At 40.6% G+C, this 17,758-nt stretch overlaps 1 protein-coding gene across 3 annotated transcripts in view; it reads left to right on the top strand.

Moving 5' to 3' along the window:
- Nucleotides 1–17,758, top strand: part of LOC110850896 (teneurin-a) — a 124,281-nt gene that overhangs the window by 65,048 nt on the left and 41,475 nt on the right. For all 3 annotated transcript variants that reach the window (XM_035852570.1, XM_035852571.1, XM_035852569.1), the window contains one exon: nucleotides 11,666–11,828. In XM_035852570.1, coding sequence (XP_035708463.1) covers nucleotides 11,666–11,828 — 163 coding nt within the window. The remainder of the gene's footprint in view (nucleotides 1–11,665; nucleotides 11,829–17,758) is intronic.

Below are 17,758 nucleotides of genomic sequence, written 5' to 3'. Positions count from 1 at the left end.
TTATCGATCGATAATAACATTGAAATTGTTTAGTGTAATGACGGATGGATTGAATTCTCAAATGTGTAGTCGTTCCATATTGATAACTTTCCAATTCAAACTGTCAAAAAGAATTTGTTTATTTACTCCAGCTATTTGCTATTTTAAACAGAAGCATTTTCTGCACTTCTCATTTTACTTCTCATTTTACTTCTTCCTACTGCAACAACTGCGCGTGGCTTATAGACCAAGACACGAAGAGTAATTAGTATTGACGAAGTTGGGCTCTTGCAGTCCGGAAATTGTGTCTCATCTTCCACATCTGATGGTGGATTGGAGATGAAACTTGCAATAATAATGCGATCGACTATTCGAGAGCAATAGTTAAACCAGTCAGTCAACGTTGTCATGTATCGTTTTGGGTGGAGAACATTTCCAAATATTATTTACTTCCTCGCTCCTTGTGAAAACACAGGAGTTGGAAATTCTGCTGATAAGCCATCTTTGGCCAGGATAGTTTTCTAAAGCTGAAGTCGTGGTGACTGATGAGGTCATCTGCGAGGAAATCCTAACACAAATGAAACCAAAACCAATCCTCTTCCTCCTCCTCCTGGTTGAGAGATAAATAGAAGTGATACCAGACGTCTGCTAACTCCCACCACCACCAGCAGCAAATTTTGATGAGCGCAGAGATACCAACAACTGGTAACAACTTGGGGTTATCATCTTTTATTATACTCCTCAGTTGAGGACTCAATTCGACTTTTTTTCAGTAACCCGATGAATTTCCATTTGATTTTATAACCCGTTTAATGCTTTCCCAATTTCCACAATAACCAGCCACCACCACCTATTTTCTCATCTATTCAATCAACTTGCCACTATCATTTGAGAGAGATCTGTAGCAGATATCCTGACCGAGCAGATCAATGTATCTGTAGTGTGTCAAGCTGGAGTTAAGTGAGTGAGTCGAACAAAAGGAGTGGCTCTCATTATTACAGGACTACTATGTGTTGGTTGCTTACTTTAGTTGGTAGGTTGGTTGGTTGAGGAAACATTAGAATGGAATTAGATCTAGTAGTTAGTAGTTTGCCACTGGTAGGAGTAATCTCATGATTGCCAGTAAAATTGGACAGGCTGAGGTAATTGCCCGTTAATTTCTGCTAATGCATCGCTTCAACAGACAAGTAAATGTCAACAAAGCACTAGACCTACATGCTCAAGCAGGGTTACTTTACTTGACTTGCTAGGACTAACTAACTGCCACGACGACGACGACGATTCTGACTACATGCGTAAGAGATGCATATTTAGCCGTGTAATAATAATGCAGGAATAGGGAAAGTGCGAAAGGACCAGGTATGTAGGTGGGTATACGACTCGTAGTATTTTGGTGATAGGGTTGAAGAATGGAAGTAAACTGGAGGGCGAATGAGGATACTCGTCCTATTTGCGAAGGGAATGAGTGTATTAATGGCCACTTATTATTACAGTGGATTTACGACCAGCAGCAGTAGCAGCATTGAAGAGACAGAGAGAAAGCTTTAAAACAGAGCAGAATGAGTGCAATAGACCATTTTCCATCGAGTTCCTCTTCGTGCAGCTGCCCTTTGAAATTCGCAATACTCGTTCAACTCTTTGACTAGCTTGGTAGTGGAAGGTGAACTAATTCCAGTAAATTTTGCGGTAGCTGAAGCAGAATTAGTCATGACACGATTGCTTTTTAAATGTTGAATATTAATTCCACCCACAATGGAGCTAATCTTTATTTTATACGAAAGGGTATTTTCTTCCTATATGTACGCGCTTGTCAATAATTGATTACGCCGACGTCGACGGGCAATTTCCCATTTTATGAACCCTTGTATAATTATGTTGGAAATGCAAAATGTCATAAACTCTTCTGAACGGCCAACCATACTCTTCCAGCGCAGAAGCACGTACCATCAACAACTTTTAGCTGAACGGGCTGAACAATACACTTGAGTTTTTAGTAGTTAATTTTCTTCTGAAATGGCAATTAGGATTTTAATTTGGCCGCTACGTATAAGACAGAAGGAGCAGCAGCATGTCTGCCTACTCAGTTTTGTCATGTTACTGGTGGGTGGGTTAGTTTGCTGGTTGGTTGTGGACTGTTTCTGTCATTTGTTTGTAAAGATGTGATGAGAGGATGATGATGAAATGTTGACGTTGGCCTAGTTGAGTAAGTTGAGTTGTCTGCAAAGTGAAGATGCGGGTCTTTCTGCTGCTGCTTAAGACGAAATAGTCTCAGAGTTTAACTTTCGTCTCTTCATTATTGGGCTCACAAATGAGGAGTGGAGTTTGGATAAGACAAGGCTTATTTTGCTACATGCACTAACTCTGTTGTGGTAAAAGCTGTAATAATGACGCAGACTGGAAGAGAAGAGCTTTATTCAATAGACTGCCAGCCTCGAAAAGCAACTCTGCCTTTCTTTCCTGCCATGTCAAGTAAAATATAATGAGAATAAAATGTCAACCATTCGTCACTATGTCCTAGTCGCTTACTTACTTACTTATCTGGGCACACAGATTTCCAAAAACATGCCAAATGCAAAAGAGCCATTTAAAATTACGACGAATATAAACTATGCTAATTTGATGTGTAGATATTTTTTATAATTTGACTAAATTTTATTATCCTTTTTTGCATTAAGTTTCTCTGGAACAACAAATTATTCTAATGATTTGAATAAATGGGAAGAAATAACAATAGTGAGAAATGTAAATCTAACCAAAACCAGCAACACGACGATCCACGTTTTTTTACGAAATTTTCTATCGTCAGGAGCAGGATGACTTCGACTGCCAGCTTTCTCTCGATATATCTTCCTGCCTCTCCTGTTTTTTTTGTGAGAAATAGAAAAAAGTCGTAAATGAAAAATGATTGCCAAGGCTCGTAAAGTGACATTATCTCAAATTCAAATCATCGCATTAGTTTGTTAAATTCCCTCCTGGATCTGGTTCCTCTTCTGTTGGTTGAGCCTCTCTCTCTCTCTGTAAATGGATTTGGTTCGGTTTTGGGTGCATGAGCAACTCTTACATCACAACTGTCTTCACTCACGAGGGAACCTTTTATAGTGCCCGGAGCTCCCAGCATATCCACTATATACATCAGACGCAGTTTTTAATACTAGTCCTATGATGTGACAAAATTTCCGTGTCAAAATGACATTTGGTCAAGTGGTGACGATTTTAGTGACGCGCGGAACGGTCACTTCTCCCATAATTTCAATAGCGCAGCTATACACTTTTCACCACACGCTCCCTGCTCATCTTACTGAAATCTCAACTCATTTGCTCATCGATGAGACTGGCACCTAATTTAACTATATTTACAATTTCATTACAATTTATTCATTATTTAAAAGTTTTCAATATTTTTTTGGAGTTTAAAAACAATTCGAAAAAAGTTCATCAACTTCTTATGAATTTTAGCAAGTAGAGGGATTTGTTCTTCAAAAACATTTTGTAATTTTTAAATTCGAACGGAAAAATAATATTGGTAAGCTATAAATAATAAATTGTAATGATATTGTATATATAGTTAACTTAAGCACCAGTGTGCTCAGGAGTAAATGATAAATCCTCAGTGAGTATATGGGTTGAGAATTCAGAAGCAAGATGAGGAGCGTGTGGTGAAAAGTGCATGTAGCTGCGCTACTAAAAGCATGGCGAAAGTGACCGTTCCGCGCGTCACTAAAATCGTCACCACTTGACCAAATGTCATTTTGACACGGAGATTTTGTCACATCATAGGACTAGTAATAAAAACTGCGTCTAATGTATATAGTGGATATGCTGGGAGCTCCGGGCACTATAAAAGGTTCCCTCGTCAGCCAACACGATTATTCCATCCATATTATTCTGCAGAGGATGAGGTTACGCCAAGATATACAAAATACGTATACGCAACAAGACGACGAGAATGACAACGATTTTGACTCTGCATCTTTATACATAGGATTGAGATCGCCTGTCGTCTTGAAATATGCCTTCTTCCTGTTCCTTCCTTATTAGTATTATTTAAACTTTTTTCCCTTCCTCGGCTGGCTTCGTGTTTGGGAGGAAGGAGAGAGAGCGAGATGCAACTAATTCAGGACATAATGACATTGGGAGCACTATAAGTCTTTTATCTCCTTCTGAAATCGTCCTTTACTCACTCACTCACTCTTTTGCTGGGCAAATGAGAAGCAGATTTCCAGCTAATTTCGCTGATGCTTATACATTCAAAGACAAGACGGAGACCAGAAACATGCGAAAGGGAGGTAGGAAGCAAGTAGCGACATAGTTACCTTGTTATTAGAAGGAGAGCCTTATTCCAGTCATCATCATATCCTAATGTATGTTGCTTCTTCGAATGAGTCGGGGTTGGAGAAGAGATATCGATTCTCGTCTCACGTTTCTTGCCACTTTTCCACTCTTTATCGAGATTGGAGACTATTCGGCATTATCCATTTCTTTTCTTGAATTGAAATTTCTCGACTAAAAATTCACTCCTATCTATCAACCATCAACCGCAGGAGGAGTATGTGGTTGGTATGTATGTATGTACATGTAAGAATTTGATTCCCATGGCAAGTCGACTAACTGACTGACATGACTACTGACATTTGGCGTGGCGTTCAGTCAGGTCGAATCTCTCCTTCGTTTTGACTGGCAAACAACTTTCTTTAAAAGTGCGTTAGATGTTGGTAGACGTGAGGTAAACAAGTAAAGAGAATTGTGCAGTCATCGGATAAAAGTGCCAAACTGACATGGCATGAACTGGTTCATGTCGCTGTTACGATGATAATGCGAGCAATTGGAAAGAGATAACATACGACATGTTATATCTCTTTAATTCATGGCCACTGTGTGTCAGGTTGGTTGGAGGTTTAAGAATTGTGGTTTCTTAGACGAAAAAACCTTTCCAATTTGGAGTTGATAAGTGGAAAACAGGATGCGATTACTGAACTAACAAACTTGTAAAATTCGTTGCCAAAATTTGAAACTGTTGGCTGGTTATATGTGTTGGCTTGATTCTTATGGGTTTATTTGCTCTGCAGTCGTGTTGATGGGGATGACGATGTTGATGGAGTTGGGAAAAGTATTAGAATATATAGAAGTCTGGGCACGCATGACATAAATTTATCAGAATTTGGAGGAAAATTGAAGTCAAAAGATTTGTTGCTGATGAAAGAAATGTAATTTAGGTGGTTGCATTGCATTGGGTGATGCCGGCTGTGGTGGTGGATTGTAAAAAGTGAAGTTGAATTGAACACACAAGACAAGATTTTGGATTGGAACTATCCCTTTGTTCCCCCACGAGAGTATTAAGGTGTCAATTTTACGGAGACAAATCGGTACATCAAATTGGCTTCTCAACTTTTATTTTGATTTATTGAGGCGGAAGAGGTTCCTCAGTTTGTGGGGAGGAGGAGTGAAAGCAACATGCTACCACTCTCCTCCTCCTCCTCGTCCTCCTCCTCCTGCTAAGAGACAATTTAGTAGTAATAATAACAGCCATCGTGGTGACTGTCGGTACACATGGCAAGCAACTCGAGGCTTAATGATGGAGAAAATAGTACAAAATATGAAATAGTGCCTGCCTGGTCAGCAATATCGACTCATTGTTTGTCATATTTCCAAGTTGAACAACTGGGAAATGACCACGTTTTCTACCTGATCAGACGATTTAATGAGAGCCTTTAACCCATTTAATGCTGCAAATGGGTTTAAATCAGCTCCCTTCTTGGTCATTATTAATTCTTTAACTGGTCTACGGAGCACAATTTATCCTCTTGTACGAAATGCTACGAACGCTCTTAACCCCATTTATGTAAGACCTATCCATTTTCCATGCCAGCAGACGCCAGCAGTATTGCAAAATCCATATTACATGTTATTGTTGGTTGGTTTGTTAGTTGAAGTTTGCTCGGGTTGGTTTAATTTATTTTATTCGCTTCCACGCCACGCATCACAAAATTTCCTAATAATCGTTTCTTTTCCTCATCATCCTCACTGGTCACTGTGACGGACAGATAACGATTAGTGCAAACAACGGGCGGTTATTTTATTTTATGTTTCGGAAAAGGAAAAAGCCTCTCCGCTCCTCGGTGTGATCTGGCTGGTACACTGGGTGATGTAATCCATAATTCAATAGAAAAATTATTATTCTGTGATGTAAAGGGCGTCAGGAAGCGCTCCTTCCGTCTAATGTTCTCCAAAATGCCACCAATTCCCCTAAAAATCTAGTGGAAAACCACTCGAGTGCCCATAAGCCGACTCATTTGCTCTATTTGACCATACACTTGAACACAAGAGTCTTCACATCATCAATACGTTCCCCATAGCTCGCCTGTAGCTCTTGCTGGTTAAGATTAGTGCTGGGTTTGCACATTTCCTCATTTTATTTACTTTGTGCCGATCCTCTTACATAATATTATTGTCGCGTAACGCATGACCATCAACAAAATAACTTAAGCCTTGGAAAGAATTCATCATGGGAATGAAAATGGCAAAGTAATTATGAGATCACAAGCCCAAAGTACTTAAAAAGGTCGTCACCGCAATAATAACTGGGCCCCGTAAATGTTTAATCATATAGACAGCCACATACATACAAACGAGCTAACGAACGTATAAGGCTGGAGCCTAGAATTCACTCAAACAACACTTACCATCATCATCATCCTTCTCTCCTCAAGTGGGGTATGACAGCAGCGACATGACGAGTGTGCCTTGATCCATAATGTATCCAGTTAAAAGAGAAAAGAGGATGATGATACAGTTTGGCCTGATGTTGGTTTATAGTCTCGAAACCTTTATTTTCTTTCACCACTCTTCTGTGATACGGTGTAAGTGGTGGGTCGCTGGTGGCTGAGCAGACGTGCAGAGAGAGAGAGTGAGCATCTCGCTAGCCAAATATTTAGAGCACATTGGATGATTGGACAAAATGAATGATTCACGTGCACATACACGAACGGACGAACCGCATGAAGAAAGCAAATCCTTCAATCTCCATCGATTCACTGCCAGTAGTTCTCGAACCAGTACTCACTCAAATCTAGAGACTCAACTCAGTTGACAAGTGGATAATGTAGAACAGATGTTAAAAGGGAGATTTGTGGCCTTTTATTTGTACTGGGACGGGAAGAAGAAAGGTACAAGTGCTCATTTGCCCACTCATTTCACTGGTTTCATTTCAGCCTGAGTTTTCAGCCCGAGCGAGATATGGATCCAATAATAATGAAAACATTTTAAGTACGCACAGGCATCCCCGTCACGTCGTCGAGAATGCTGAGTATCGCGCATTTTGACGCATAATGAGAAACGATTGAAATAATGTGGGGAGGACTCGCGTAGCAAATCCTTCAGTTGATCACGACCAGAAGAGAGAAAGAAGCATCGTCACCAGAGCAGTGTGCATGAATTTTTTCGAGTTTATTTGAGTAATGATGAGTGTCGCATTAATTTCGCTTGCCATGAATGCCAGTTGAAAGGGTGTGAGGCGTTTAAAAAACTCTCTGTCGGTTTTACAAATGTCTGGGATGGAGGGTGATGAGAAGAACTGTGGTAGGATTTCCTCCTTTTTAGAGGATCATTATTTGCACACGTAGTATCAGTGAAATGAACTTTGGTTGCTGGCTGAATAGCTGTAGGCGTCGTGTGCATTATACGGGCGTGCCCTTATTCCAATAACAAGGAAAGAAAACAGAGACGGAGGCAAGAGCAAACGAGTTTCAAGTTTTCAAGTTCAGACTGTGAATTTTTGAACAAGTGAACAAAGTAGAAAGACAGAAGAATATGTTTTCCTACCTCAGTTTGTGTGCCTCCAAAGCTCACACTTTCACTAATACGAATATCATGGGATTTGCTTTTCTCAATACTTTTAGACAAATTTCGTGGTGAAATGATCCAACTCCTTCAAAATACTCCTCCTGAGTACTTACAAGCGTGCAGGGATAACCAAGATTGTGAACAATTTCAGAAATTTCTCATCTTTTTCATTATTTTAGGTGTGCAGTTACGTAGCTCTGCACACTTTAATCCGAATATATGTACTATCATAGAAATCTTGTTAATCATGATATTTGAAAATGTGTCCTTTATGTCGCGGTACATACACACACGTACCAAGACAAGTTGGATAAGCGTGGCGAAAAAATCGATCAAAGATATCCATCAGACGACGAGGAAGAGGAACGCTCTCTTTCTCTTGGATTATTCCTTTGTGTAGATTGTAGAATAAACTTGAAGAATGTATACCTCGTCGAGTGTTCTACTACTTTTTGGAGAAATGTTCGAGTGAAACTTATCCTTTCGGGTAATGGTTCACTTTCATTGGAAAGGTGCATTTTATACCAGTCAAAATTTTGAAAAGTGATCTGCGGGTCTACAAATTAATCGCCAAATTCCCGTTTCGAATTGCCAACTTCTTACGTGGGTGGCACAATTCATTAAATTTTATCCACAGATATAAAATGGCAGTCTGCTCGACCAAACCCTGTCCTCTATAGTAGTGGGCGACCCAATGAATTTTGCAATCCAATACCCAAAGAGCTCCTTAAGCCGCTACTCTGTATTTTCCCCATGTACACTCCGACCTGAAAGCACGAACACGTACTTTTTACATCTTACATCGTTTGATCTGACTTTTTCGATTGATTCCATTCCAACTTACAAATCTTTTTATCGTCACTCACTCACTCACCCACTCGCAAACCAAACCAAGTCCGACTTCAGACGATATTATCCGTCGACATTGACCAGGCCGGTGGGCGATATCACCAAACACCGCCACTTTTTGCTGCCTGACCATCACGCCATGATGCTCCTGCATCGTTCCCTTCCCTCTGCCTACGTACAAACAATGAACCTTGTGTTTTTAAACTTTCACTCCACTTTCATTCTTCAAAAGGAATTCCGAACTTTGGAAAGTATTCTTATTCGTCGTGTCAGCATCACTCCAACACCTTCGTATTCCTCCTCCTCTTATCGAATACATACAAACTATAGCTTCCAGACCCATGGGTATCCCTCCTTGAAATACTTTGAAAAAGTTATCCTCTAACATGTACTTACGTATAAGGCTTCCCTTTATGCATTGGCCACGGCCACTATCTGTACTCCTACGTACGTACAACTACTGTTTGTCCTAATTACCCTCATTCTTATTTCACCATCCTCATCATGATCATCAGTCTACTCCTCAACATATTTTGCAGTCCAGCCAGCAGATTTCAAACCCAACTTTGCAATGTTGCACCCTTCACACAAAGTTTTCGCCAGGCAATAACTTTCAGTAGTCGCAAAATCATGAGCTTGCTCTTCTACAGAACATCTCCTCTTTTCTGGCGAACATGAAAGTTTGTAATTTGCTACAAAACTTGAGCATAACTTAATCCGATTAAAATTTTAAGGAGGATGCGTAGCAACCCAATATTCCTCACCACTCGCCCACTCGCTCAGCCAGCTTCCACGTCTTTGTTGTCAGCCTTTTGTGATGTAGGAGGAAAAACCTGAGAGCAATATTTTACAATTCTAAATTGATATGTGAACTCGAATAAAATTGAGTTTGGATTTTTTTTCATAAAAAATATGTCTATGAGGGTGACAGGTAAATAGATGAGATGAAATGAAACGAGAGAGCCAAATTTTACTTCTTTAATAAAATAAGAAAGCCTACTTCAAAGCGGAGGAGAGAAGATGAGTGTTATGCCATCAAGCATGCTTAGAAAGGAAACATGACGTAAACATAATTCATCATCGTTTCATATAACTTGTTAATAATAATTGTAAAAGGAAAAATGAGAACATTGACGGGATAAAATTTATGTTTCTCCTTTCTGCTTTTTGTGTTATTGTGTGTGACATCACATTAAACCTCACCCTCGTATTTCTTATTCCACAACAGCCACCCGTCATACTCGAAGTCGTACATGTGCATACATTTCTGCCCTTCTCCTTATCACCACCAGCTTCTGCATATATTGGAGTACGTATTTTTCAAAAGTGGTGGGAATATTGCTTCTGGGAGTTAGATCCTGGGTAGGTTGCGTCCTTTGGTAGTGAAGATACAGAAGGAGAGAGGAGATGTCAAAATGGATGTCGGGAGAGATGTCGAATGTCGCAATAAATAAAGAGCTGGAATCGATGATGAAATGAAACGAATAGCTTTTTCCGTACCGAAAAAGGAGTTAAACTTTTTCCCTAACTTGCTGTCTCCCCTCATTTATACGAAATATATCAGATCTATAAAAGGAATGTGCGTAATACTTATAATATCTTCGTTTCGAATTGTGCGGAGGGATGACACTACTAGTGACTGGCATGTGATGATGATGAGTGTGATAGGAAAAGTGACGGGAAATCATGGAAGAAGAAGAGGAGGAGGAGAAAAGTTTTGACAACACTATAGTAGCGTTTGGTTCATGTTTACGTATATGTACTTATGTATGTTCCTTTAAATGTATGTATGTATGTAGTGCTAGAATTTGTGTGTGCATGATGATTACGAAGGCGGCCTCGTGTTATGTTGGTTGGTGTGGTGTCGACAGTTATTTTATTTGACTGCTTTCTACTTCTTCTGCTCCCCAGACTATTTCTGAATTCCTCGTTGTGATGATGTGACACTTGCACAACGCACACAACTGGTCGGTGGAGTTGGATGAGCTTCTATTTGACATCCAGTTTCCTTTATAACTTTCCCTCTTGCTCTTTTGAGGCTTTCCCTCGTGCATATTACTTCCTGGTAATAAAAACGAGTAGTTTCGAGTGCAGCAGTAAACACATACGTCGCTGGTTGGTGCATCCCGGCGAGAAAACCTGGTAGGCATGCATGTGATGTATATGATACAAGTTAATTTAACAGGTTTCTCTCTCTCAAAGAGATGATTGGAATAAATGCAATCTACATGGTGACGATGACGAGCCGAGTTGTCGGGCTGCCCTCTGATAAACAACAGAGACGTATGCCAACCACCCGGCGAAACCAATAACACAATTTAATCCGGAAGAGACGAATATTGTGCGTTGCAATGCGATGCAGTTTAATACGACGAGCGTAATATATCTGTCCCGTGGTTGGCTATTTGCGTAATCACATAATCAAATTGGAAAAGCAGACGAGTTGTCGTTGTGTCACGAGGAAGGAGACTTTCACTTTCATCATCATCACAATCCGTTTCCCAATCCACCGACAAAGTGAATGAATGAGAAACCTCGCAATTGAGCCTGGTGTGTAGTTGGTTGGTTTGTTATTGTGCGTGTGCCCGTGCCCAGTCCTTTCCATCAGCTGCCTCCTCTCCATTTGAATATAGTCAACTAACTATTTAGTAACAACACGCCGATGATCGGCACCAACAAAGGTGGTCGTCTTTCATGAGGCCTCACTTTTGTGGGGTTAGTACTAATGAGAAATAGTTATTACTACGTTTGCCAATCCTTTTACCAGTTGGGAAAGAGTTCCATACATACCAACAAGTCGTCAACGTTTTTATGGATTCATTTCAATCAAGAAGTGGTTTGATTTTGTTTTATTAATAAAATACATATCAACGGAAACTAATAACAAAGTAATTGTAGGGTTACGTTTTTCTTGATAATTTTAGAATACCCTATTGATAATTTGGTATAAAAACACATGAACTAAAATATAATTATTTTTATTTTTTATTTTTTTCAGAATACTTGATGTCCTCGCCATATCAGCCCAAGTCCCCCATGCCGATCGGAACCAGTCTCGCCACCGCCAAGAAACTCTTCCAAGGTGGCGGCGGTGGCGATAACCTTCACAATGAGACGGCCGACTCCAACAGCACCTTGTCCACCCTCCCAAGTCAAGCCAGGTCAGCCCCATTTCTATATATTTCATTTGAAATTATACCAGAAAACGAATTCCCGGATGCAAGATTAAATGTTGTTTCGCGAGATACGTTTGTCAATTTTCGGAATATCGGCATCCATACAAAATTAATTTATATACATACACACATTCTCCATACGACCAGTGCGTGTTAAATTGAAATACCAGTCGACAACATACATGGCCGATAAGGAGGGAATATAATAATGTGCCAGTTTGTGTGGTGGTTTTGGTCCATACTTATGCATTACAAGGGTGCTAGTTCTGGTGGTTATGCATATGGTGGCAATAATGGGAATTCAAAGGAATCGCTTGAGCTCTTCATTCATGCCATTTTATTCATGAGCTAGTTGGTTGATCGGTTCGGTTGGTCTTCGTCGTCGTCGTTGGCGAGGAGGTTGTTGGACTGATTTGCATTTCACTTTCGCTTACACGTTCACACGATCGGGACTCGATTTATGCCATTCTTGGGTTCTCTCGATCCCTTTTTCAGTGACCCAGATAGGTTCAGAAAATTTTGTGGAATGTGCTCGTGGTGGTGGAAGAAGCAGGGCTGCATGCCCCATAATAATTCCCTTGTATACAAATAGATTCAGAATGGAAGTCATTTTAAATAAAATTGGGTAATTCCCATGTCCACTGGATGGTGGTGGTGGTGGGTGATGGAATTGGGGAAAGTGAGTGAAGGGGAATTGATCCCATTCAAACCCGAGGAGATTATTTTGAGACGAGGAAAGGGGAAACAATGGATTGGTTAAGCAAATTGGAGTTGAAGTTAGTTACCTTCTTCTTGTGTTGGTTCATCCTTCCTGTGTCCTCCTGCTACTCGGCTACCATTACGACTACCACGACCAATACTACGGGCTTATTGTGCTCTTCCTGGAGAAAGGAAGGGAAGGCGGGAGGGAAGGAAGACGAGGGGAGTAACCACAACAGATGAGATCTCATTTTGGAATGAAAAGCGGTCTGAATATTGCAAACCCATTGAGACCATTGTAACCAAACCATGTATTTGTCCAAAGACTTGCTTGTTTGGCCTGAGTACTTGAACTAGAAGAACTCCTAGTGTACATAGTATTAGAAACAGGAGCGTGATGGTGGTGGTTGTGTAGCGTAACGTAACGTGTCATGCCTTGTTCGCAGTTCCAGCGGCGAATAAGTGGGAGAAAGTGGAGGAGACTTATATCAGTGGCAGTTTACTTGTACAGCAGCAGCACTACTTTCTTCTACTGGCGCACTAATCCGCAGTCAGGACGGGTTTTAATGAGGGCAGCAGTTAGCTCAGAGTTCAACCGTCTTTGCTTTAGTCGTTACTTTGGGTTCAAGTGGATCCATGCTTTCTCCACATCCCACCATCACCACCACCACCACCACCCATCCCCATCCGCAGAAATAAATGAATGGTTGTTGTAGAAGGAAGGGAGGAAGAAGAAGAAGAAGAAGAGAAAAGAAGACGACTTGGTTTTGAAAGCAGAGGAAAAAGGAAGGATGTTCAAGGCTCCAAGGCAATTCCGGCACCAGACCCACCGCACTGCTCCGCTGAGAATTGAGCTGGCATTGTTTATTTGCATGTGTAGAGGAATACTATTACAAGAGGAGAATGTAGTAGTGGTTGTGGAAGCCAACTTTTGCGTATGAGTTGAAGCAGTATAGCGTAGGAAGTGTTGGTTGGATGGCATCACGTTGATGTTGGATTTTGCTAGATGTGGATGCACTTGGACTTATCTTAAAATAATCATCACTCATTCCAAGCTGTGATTGCTTCCGCTCCTGTTTGTCCAACTGCTTACTGTGTCGGAAAGCAAATGGGCAAACTAATTTAGTCCAAGTAGTAGGAGGAGGAGGCGGAGGAAGAAGAAGAGGCGAGCAAGCAGTTAGTTGGGATTATGCTACTCTAAATACGGAGGGAATTAATATCTGCTTATTCTGCAAGTAATGTTTTTCATAGTTCAAAACAAGAGCAACAAGAAGAAGAGCGAGACACAAGACGAGAGAGAGAGCGAGAGAAGGCATGTATCCAGCTTGGAATTTGGCCACTTTCTCCTCTTCCTCCTTCCGTCGCATTCAGTATCACAGACACTTCATTTGTTTGAACGCATTTGCATGAGAAATTAGGAATGATAGTTGTAGTGTAACCAACCATTGTTATGAATGTTCCTAACAAAATGGCCATTAGCGACTTGTTCTTTGGCTCTGTGTCTGCTGCCCAGCAAGGAAGATGAAGATGAGTGAGTAGTTGCTGTGCGAAATGAATTTGTTATTGTAAACAAAGCCAAGCCTCATTATAACCTGTCATGTCTCACGTTTCAATGTTTCCTTCATTATTCGTCCTCGTCGTCGTCATCGTCGCCGTCTCATCCTTCTTCTTCTTCTTGTATTCTTATGGTCTACTCCTCCTTCCTTTTACCATCATTATGCAGATAGATCCAACAAAAGGCTCAGGTTCAGAGTTCACCACACCAGCAACCAACCAGCCAACCATGGCCACTGACACCAAGCAACACTTGAGAGTTTCTAGTGTTTCTTCTTCTTCGCTCCTCTCTCTCTCTCTCTTTCCTTGTAACATGAGCAAACCTCAGTTGGGTCAATAACTACAGAAGCTTGCTCCGTTAGTTGGTGTATAATTTAAATGGAATTGTTTCTCTCTTGTTTGTGCACTAGTACATAGTTTACAGAAAACATTGAGAAGAAGTGTAAGCTCAGCCAGACCTTTTATTCCGTATTTCTGTATGCATATGATATCCAGTCTGCAATGATATTATGTATTTATTTCAATGTGCTCGTCTCTGCTTTCTCTTTAAGTAGCAGTTGAGAAAGTTTGTCAATTTTCGTAGGAAATGAATAGCCACACCTTCCATCCAGCAAGTTGGTCTTATTTCCATTGAATTCGCCCACCATGCAGTGCTACTTTCACATTAGGATTCCTTCAATGTGGAGCGGAAATGCGGCGGCTTCTTCGTCCTTTCACTTAACCTCTGAACTTTCACTCTTGACACTCCCGGACTGAACCTCATCTGGCTGGTGGTAGCTCATGCAGTGCTGCATAATAGTAAAACATGAGAAGTTTGATGGTGATACATTTTTTCCTTCCACATTTTATGAGTACAAATGAGTGAACATCATTCATCCTCCGCCTGCTCCATCCGTGAGGTTGAGGAGTTCTTGGTATATGATGCTCTCATACACACAATTTACATTTTGCTCATTTCGTGTCCACGATCCGCTACTGCTCCTGCGGTGGTGAAGGAATGAAAATGGAAATGAGATATGTCGAATGAAAACTGACTGACTTGCTCAACTCACCACACATTTCTGCCCACATTTCATTTTTATGTGGGTTGACTCGAGGCATAAAATGGAGGGGTGTTATTGATGCACTTTAGAATAATAAGTAGGTTAGGTATCAACGGGACAATAAAAGTAAGTGGGTTGCATTTCATTACAGGCCTGCTTTGGGATGAGTATGTATCATACTAAAATGCAGTTTATTGGCTTTTCTGAATGAATTGCCTAGTTGTCCAAGAAGATAAAGCCAGCCACGGTGTATTTGGAGGACTGTCTGGTTTATATTGCTATCAATAATATAAAAAATAGGTAAATACATGTGTAGATATGTAACTGCATTACTCGCTCACCACAACCAGCTAACCAAGCAGAATAGGCAGGCCAAGCACTCAGGTAGATAACATTAGTTTACGCAACTAGGGATCGTCAAGTGCATTGGGAAGGAGCCTGAGGTGACTCGGTGATGAAATGGGGAAAATAAAATTGAAATGAAATTCGGTGTAGAGAGTTGTTCTTCTTGTACTTCTCTCCTCCACGGTTGGTTGGTTGGTTGGCTTGAAGGATGGAATGGTGATGATGGCCAAATCCTTCGTCATCTACCTGTAGAAAGATATTCATGTTTTATTCTCCAACCTATATACCTTTCTCTCTCTCTCTGTCTGAATTATTCTCAATCCTGAAATTCCACGACGACTGAGTGATGTATGTATGTAGAGAAAACCTGGGGGTGGGTTTATATGTATGTATATTCCTGTAAACCAAGATACTACGACGGTGGTTGTTGGGTTGACGTAAGTAAGAAAGGTTGGCTGCATTCCTCCCTTGCTTCTAAGTGGGTCGGATAGTAAGGCCAACTGGATTATGAATGATGCATGCATTTCAGAGTCGTCGGGAATAGTAGAAAAGCCATATAAAAGATGATGGTAAAATCACAAAGTTGGCTGTCATCTCCACAACTAGAAAACAACAACGAAAACGAACGGGATGAAATAAAGGACCAGGTTAGTTGGTCGGGTAGTGAGTACATTAAGCACAGCACAAAATACATGGAACAGCAGTAAAACTTACTTTGTATTTTTTTCAAGAAACCATTGTTTTCTTTCATAGATCTCATCGTTTCAGAAATATTGTACCTTGTTGTATTTGTTCTGTTGTTAGTTTGGGTTTGAGATCAACGTGGAATAAATACTTTTATCGCAGTTGGATAGTTGTGGGAAAGGTTGGCACATTTTAACTATTCTACCCTCCACCTTATCCTCACATATGAACAAACTTGAGGCAGCCGTACCTTCAACCTTCCTCACCGCTGAGAATATTAAGTTTGTTCTAGTTTTGAGATGTGTAAGGAAAAAAAGAAGGACAGGAGAGAATCCTTACGTCCAAAACTCAAACAGAGAATGTGTGAGTATTGTAGTGAGCGAGTTCGACTTTGTCCGACTTTCTCACATTCCTGGAATAAGTTTCGGGCAGGTGAAGGAAGTGGAAATCGTTGATATATCTAAGATAAGATGGGCCAAGGTGTACGAAGTGGGGATGTTTGTTGGTTGTTTTCTATATATACAACTGCACACATATGTATAAGCAAACTGAGGGAGAGAAAGAGAGAGAAGAAACGTAAAACGAGACGACTTGTGCAGTGTATTTTCTCCCAGGACCGTGATGTTACTTTCTCTTTTCTAAACTCTAAAGTAGACACGAGTTCATCAAGTATTTACACAAAGTGGGGAAGAATCGACTCCTTGCTGGCTGGATATGGGTGAATGAGCTGCTTTTCTCTCCTCTGCTGCTATTATATCGGGGGTGAAATTGAGCTGGGATATGTCTTGCCCTGACAAGTTCATATGTGTTTCGCAACAAGGCAGGAAGGAAGGGAGGGAGGAATGCAGTGCAATGGAAAATGTTACCGTCGCAGGTTTCCATTTCATCCCAAATTGAAATGCGGGTTGATGTTGATACAAGGCAACATTTATTTTTTTTACCTCAGCACAACCCACGCAATTCAATAACTAACTCTCCTAACTCTTGGTCCGTACTGCCACCGCTGCTCCTTTTTCAACAGTTACTCAATCCCTGACTCCATTCTCTTATTTCACTCCTCTTTTTACAACAAAACTGGGTTAACTTAACGCAAGTATTTACATATGTAGCGTTACTTGTACGTTACTTGTGTATGCATATATACACCTGGAGAGGAAGGGTAGCAGATATGGTTGTCGTGACGGAAAGGTATGTTGTTTTCCTGGAAAACATTTTTGCAGGAAGTGGAGACTTCTCAGTATTTTAAAATAGGTAGCCGTGGATCCTCACATACTTTCTCTTGAGGCTGTGAGAGGAAAGCAAGGCAGGTGACATGAAAGAAGGCAAGAAATTACTAGACGAGAGTGGAGGAGGAAATGCAGAAACTGTTTGCGGTGTGTTCCTGCCTCGAGGTGACGTCTGCAAAAAAACTTGCACATGATGTTGCGTCGTGTAGCATGGAATTGTTTTTTAGTCTCTTCGACCGAAATGCAAGTAAAACTATTTTGTGGAAATTTGTGAAGTACGATGTCAAAATAATCTTAAAATTAATTATAAATAGCTTTAATTTATTTGTGTGTAAGAGAAAAGTTAAATTAGTAGTCAGCATTT

The sequence above is a fragment of the Folsomia candida genome, unplaced genomic scaffold (genome assembly GCF_002217175.1).
Source record: "Folsomia candida strain VU population unplaced genomic scaffold, ASM221717v1 Fcan01_Sc006, whole genome shotgun sequence".
In the NCBI taxonomy this organism is placed as follows: Eukaryota; Metazoa; Arthropoda; class Collembola; order Entomobryomorpha; family Isotomidae; genus Folsomia; species Folsomia candida.
This window is presented reverse-complemented; position numbering and strand designations above follow the sequence as displayed.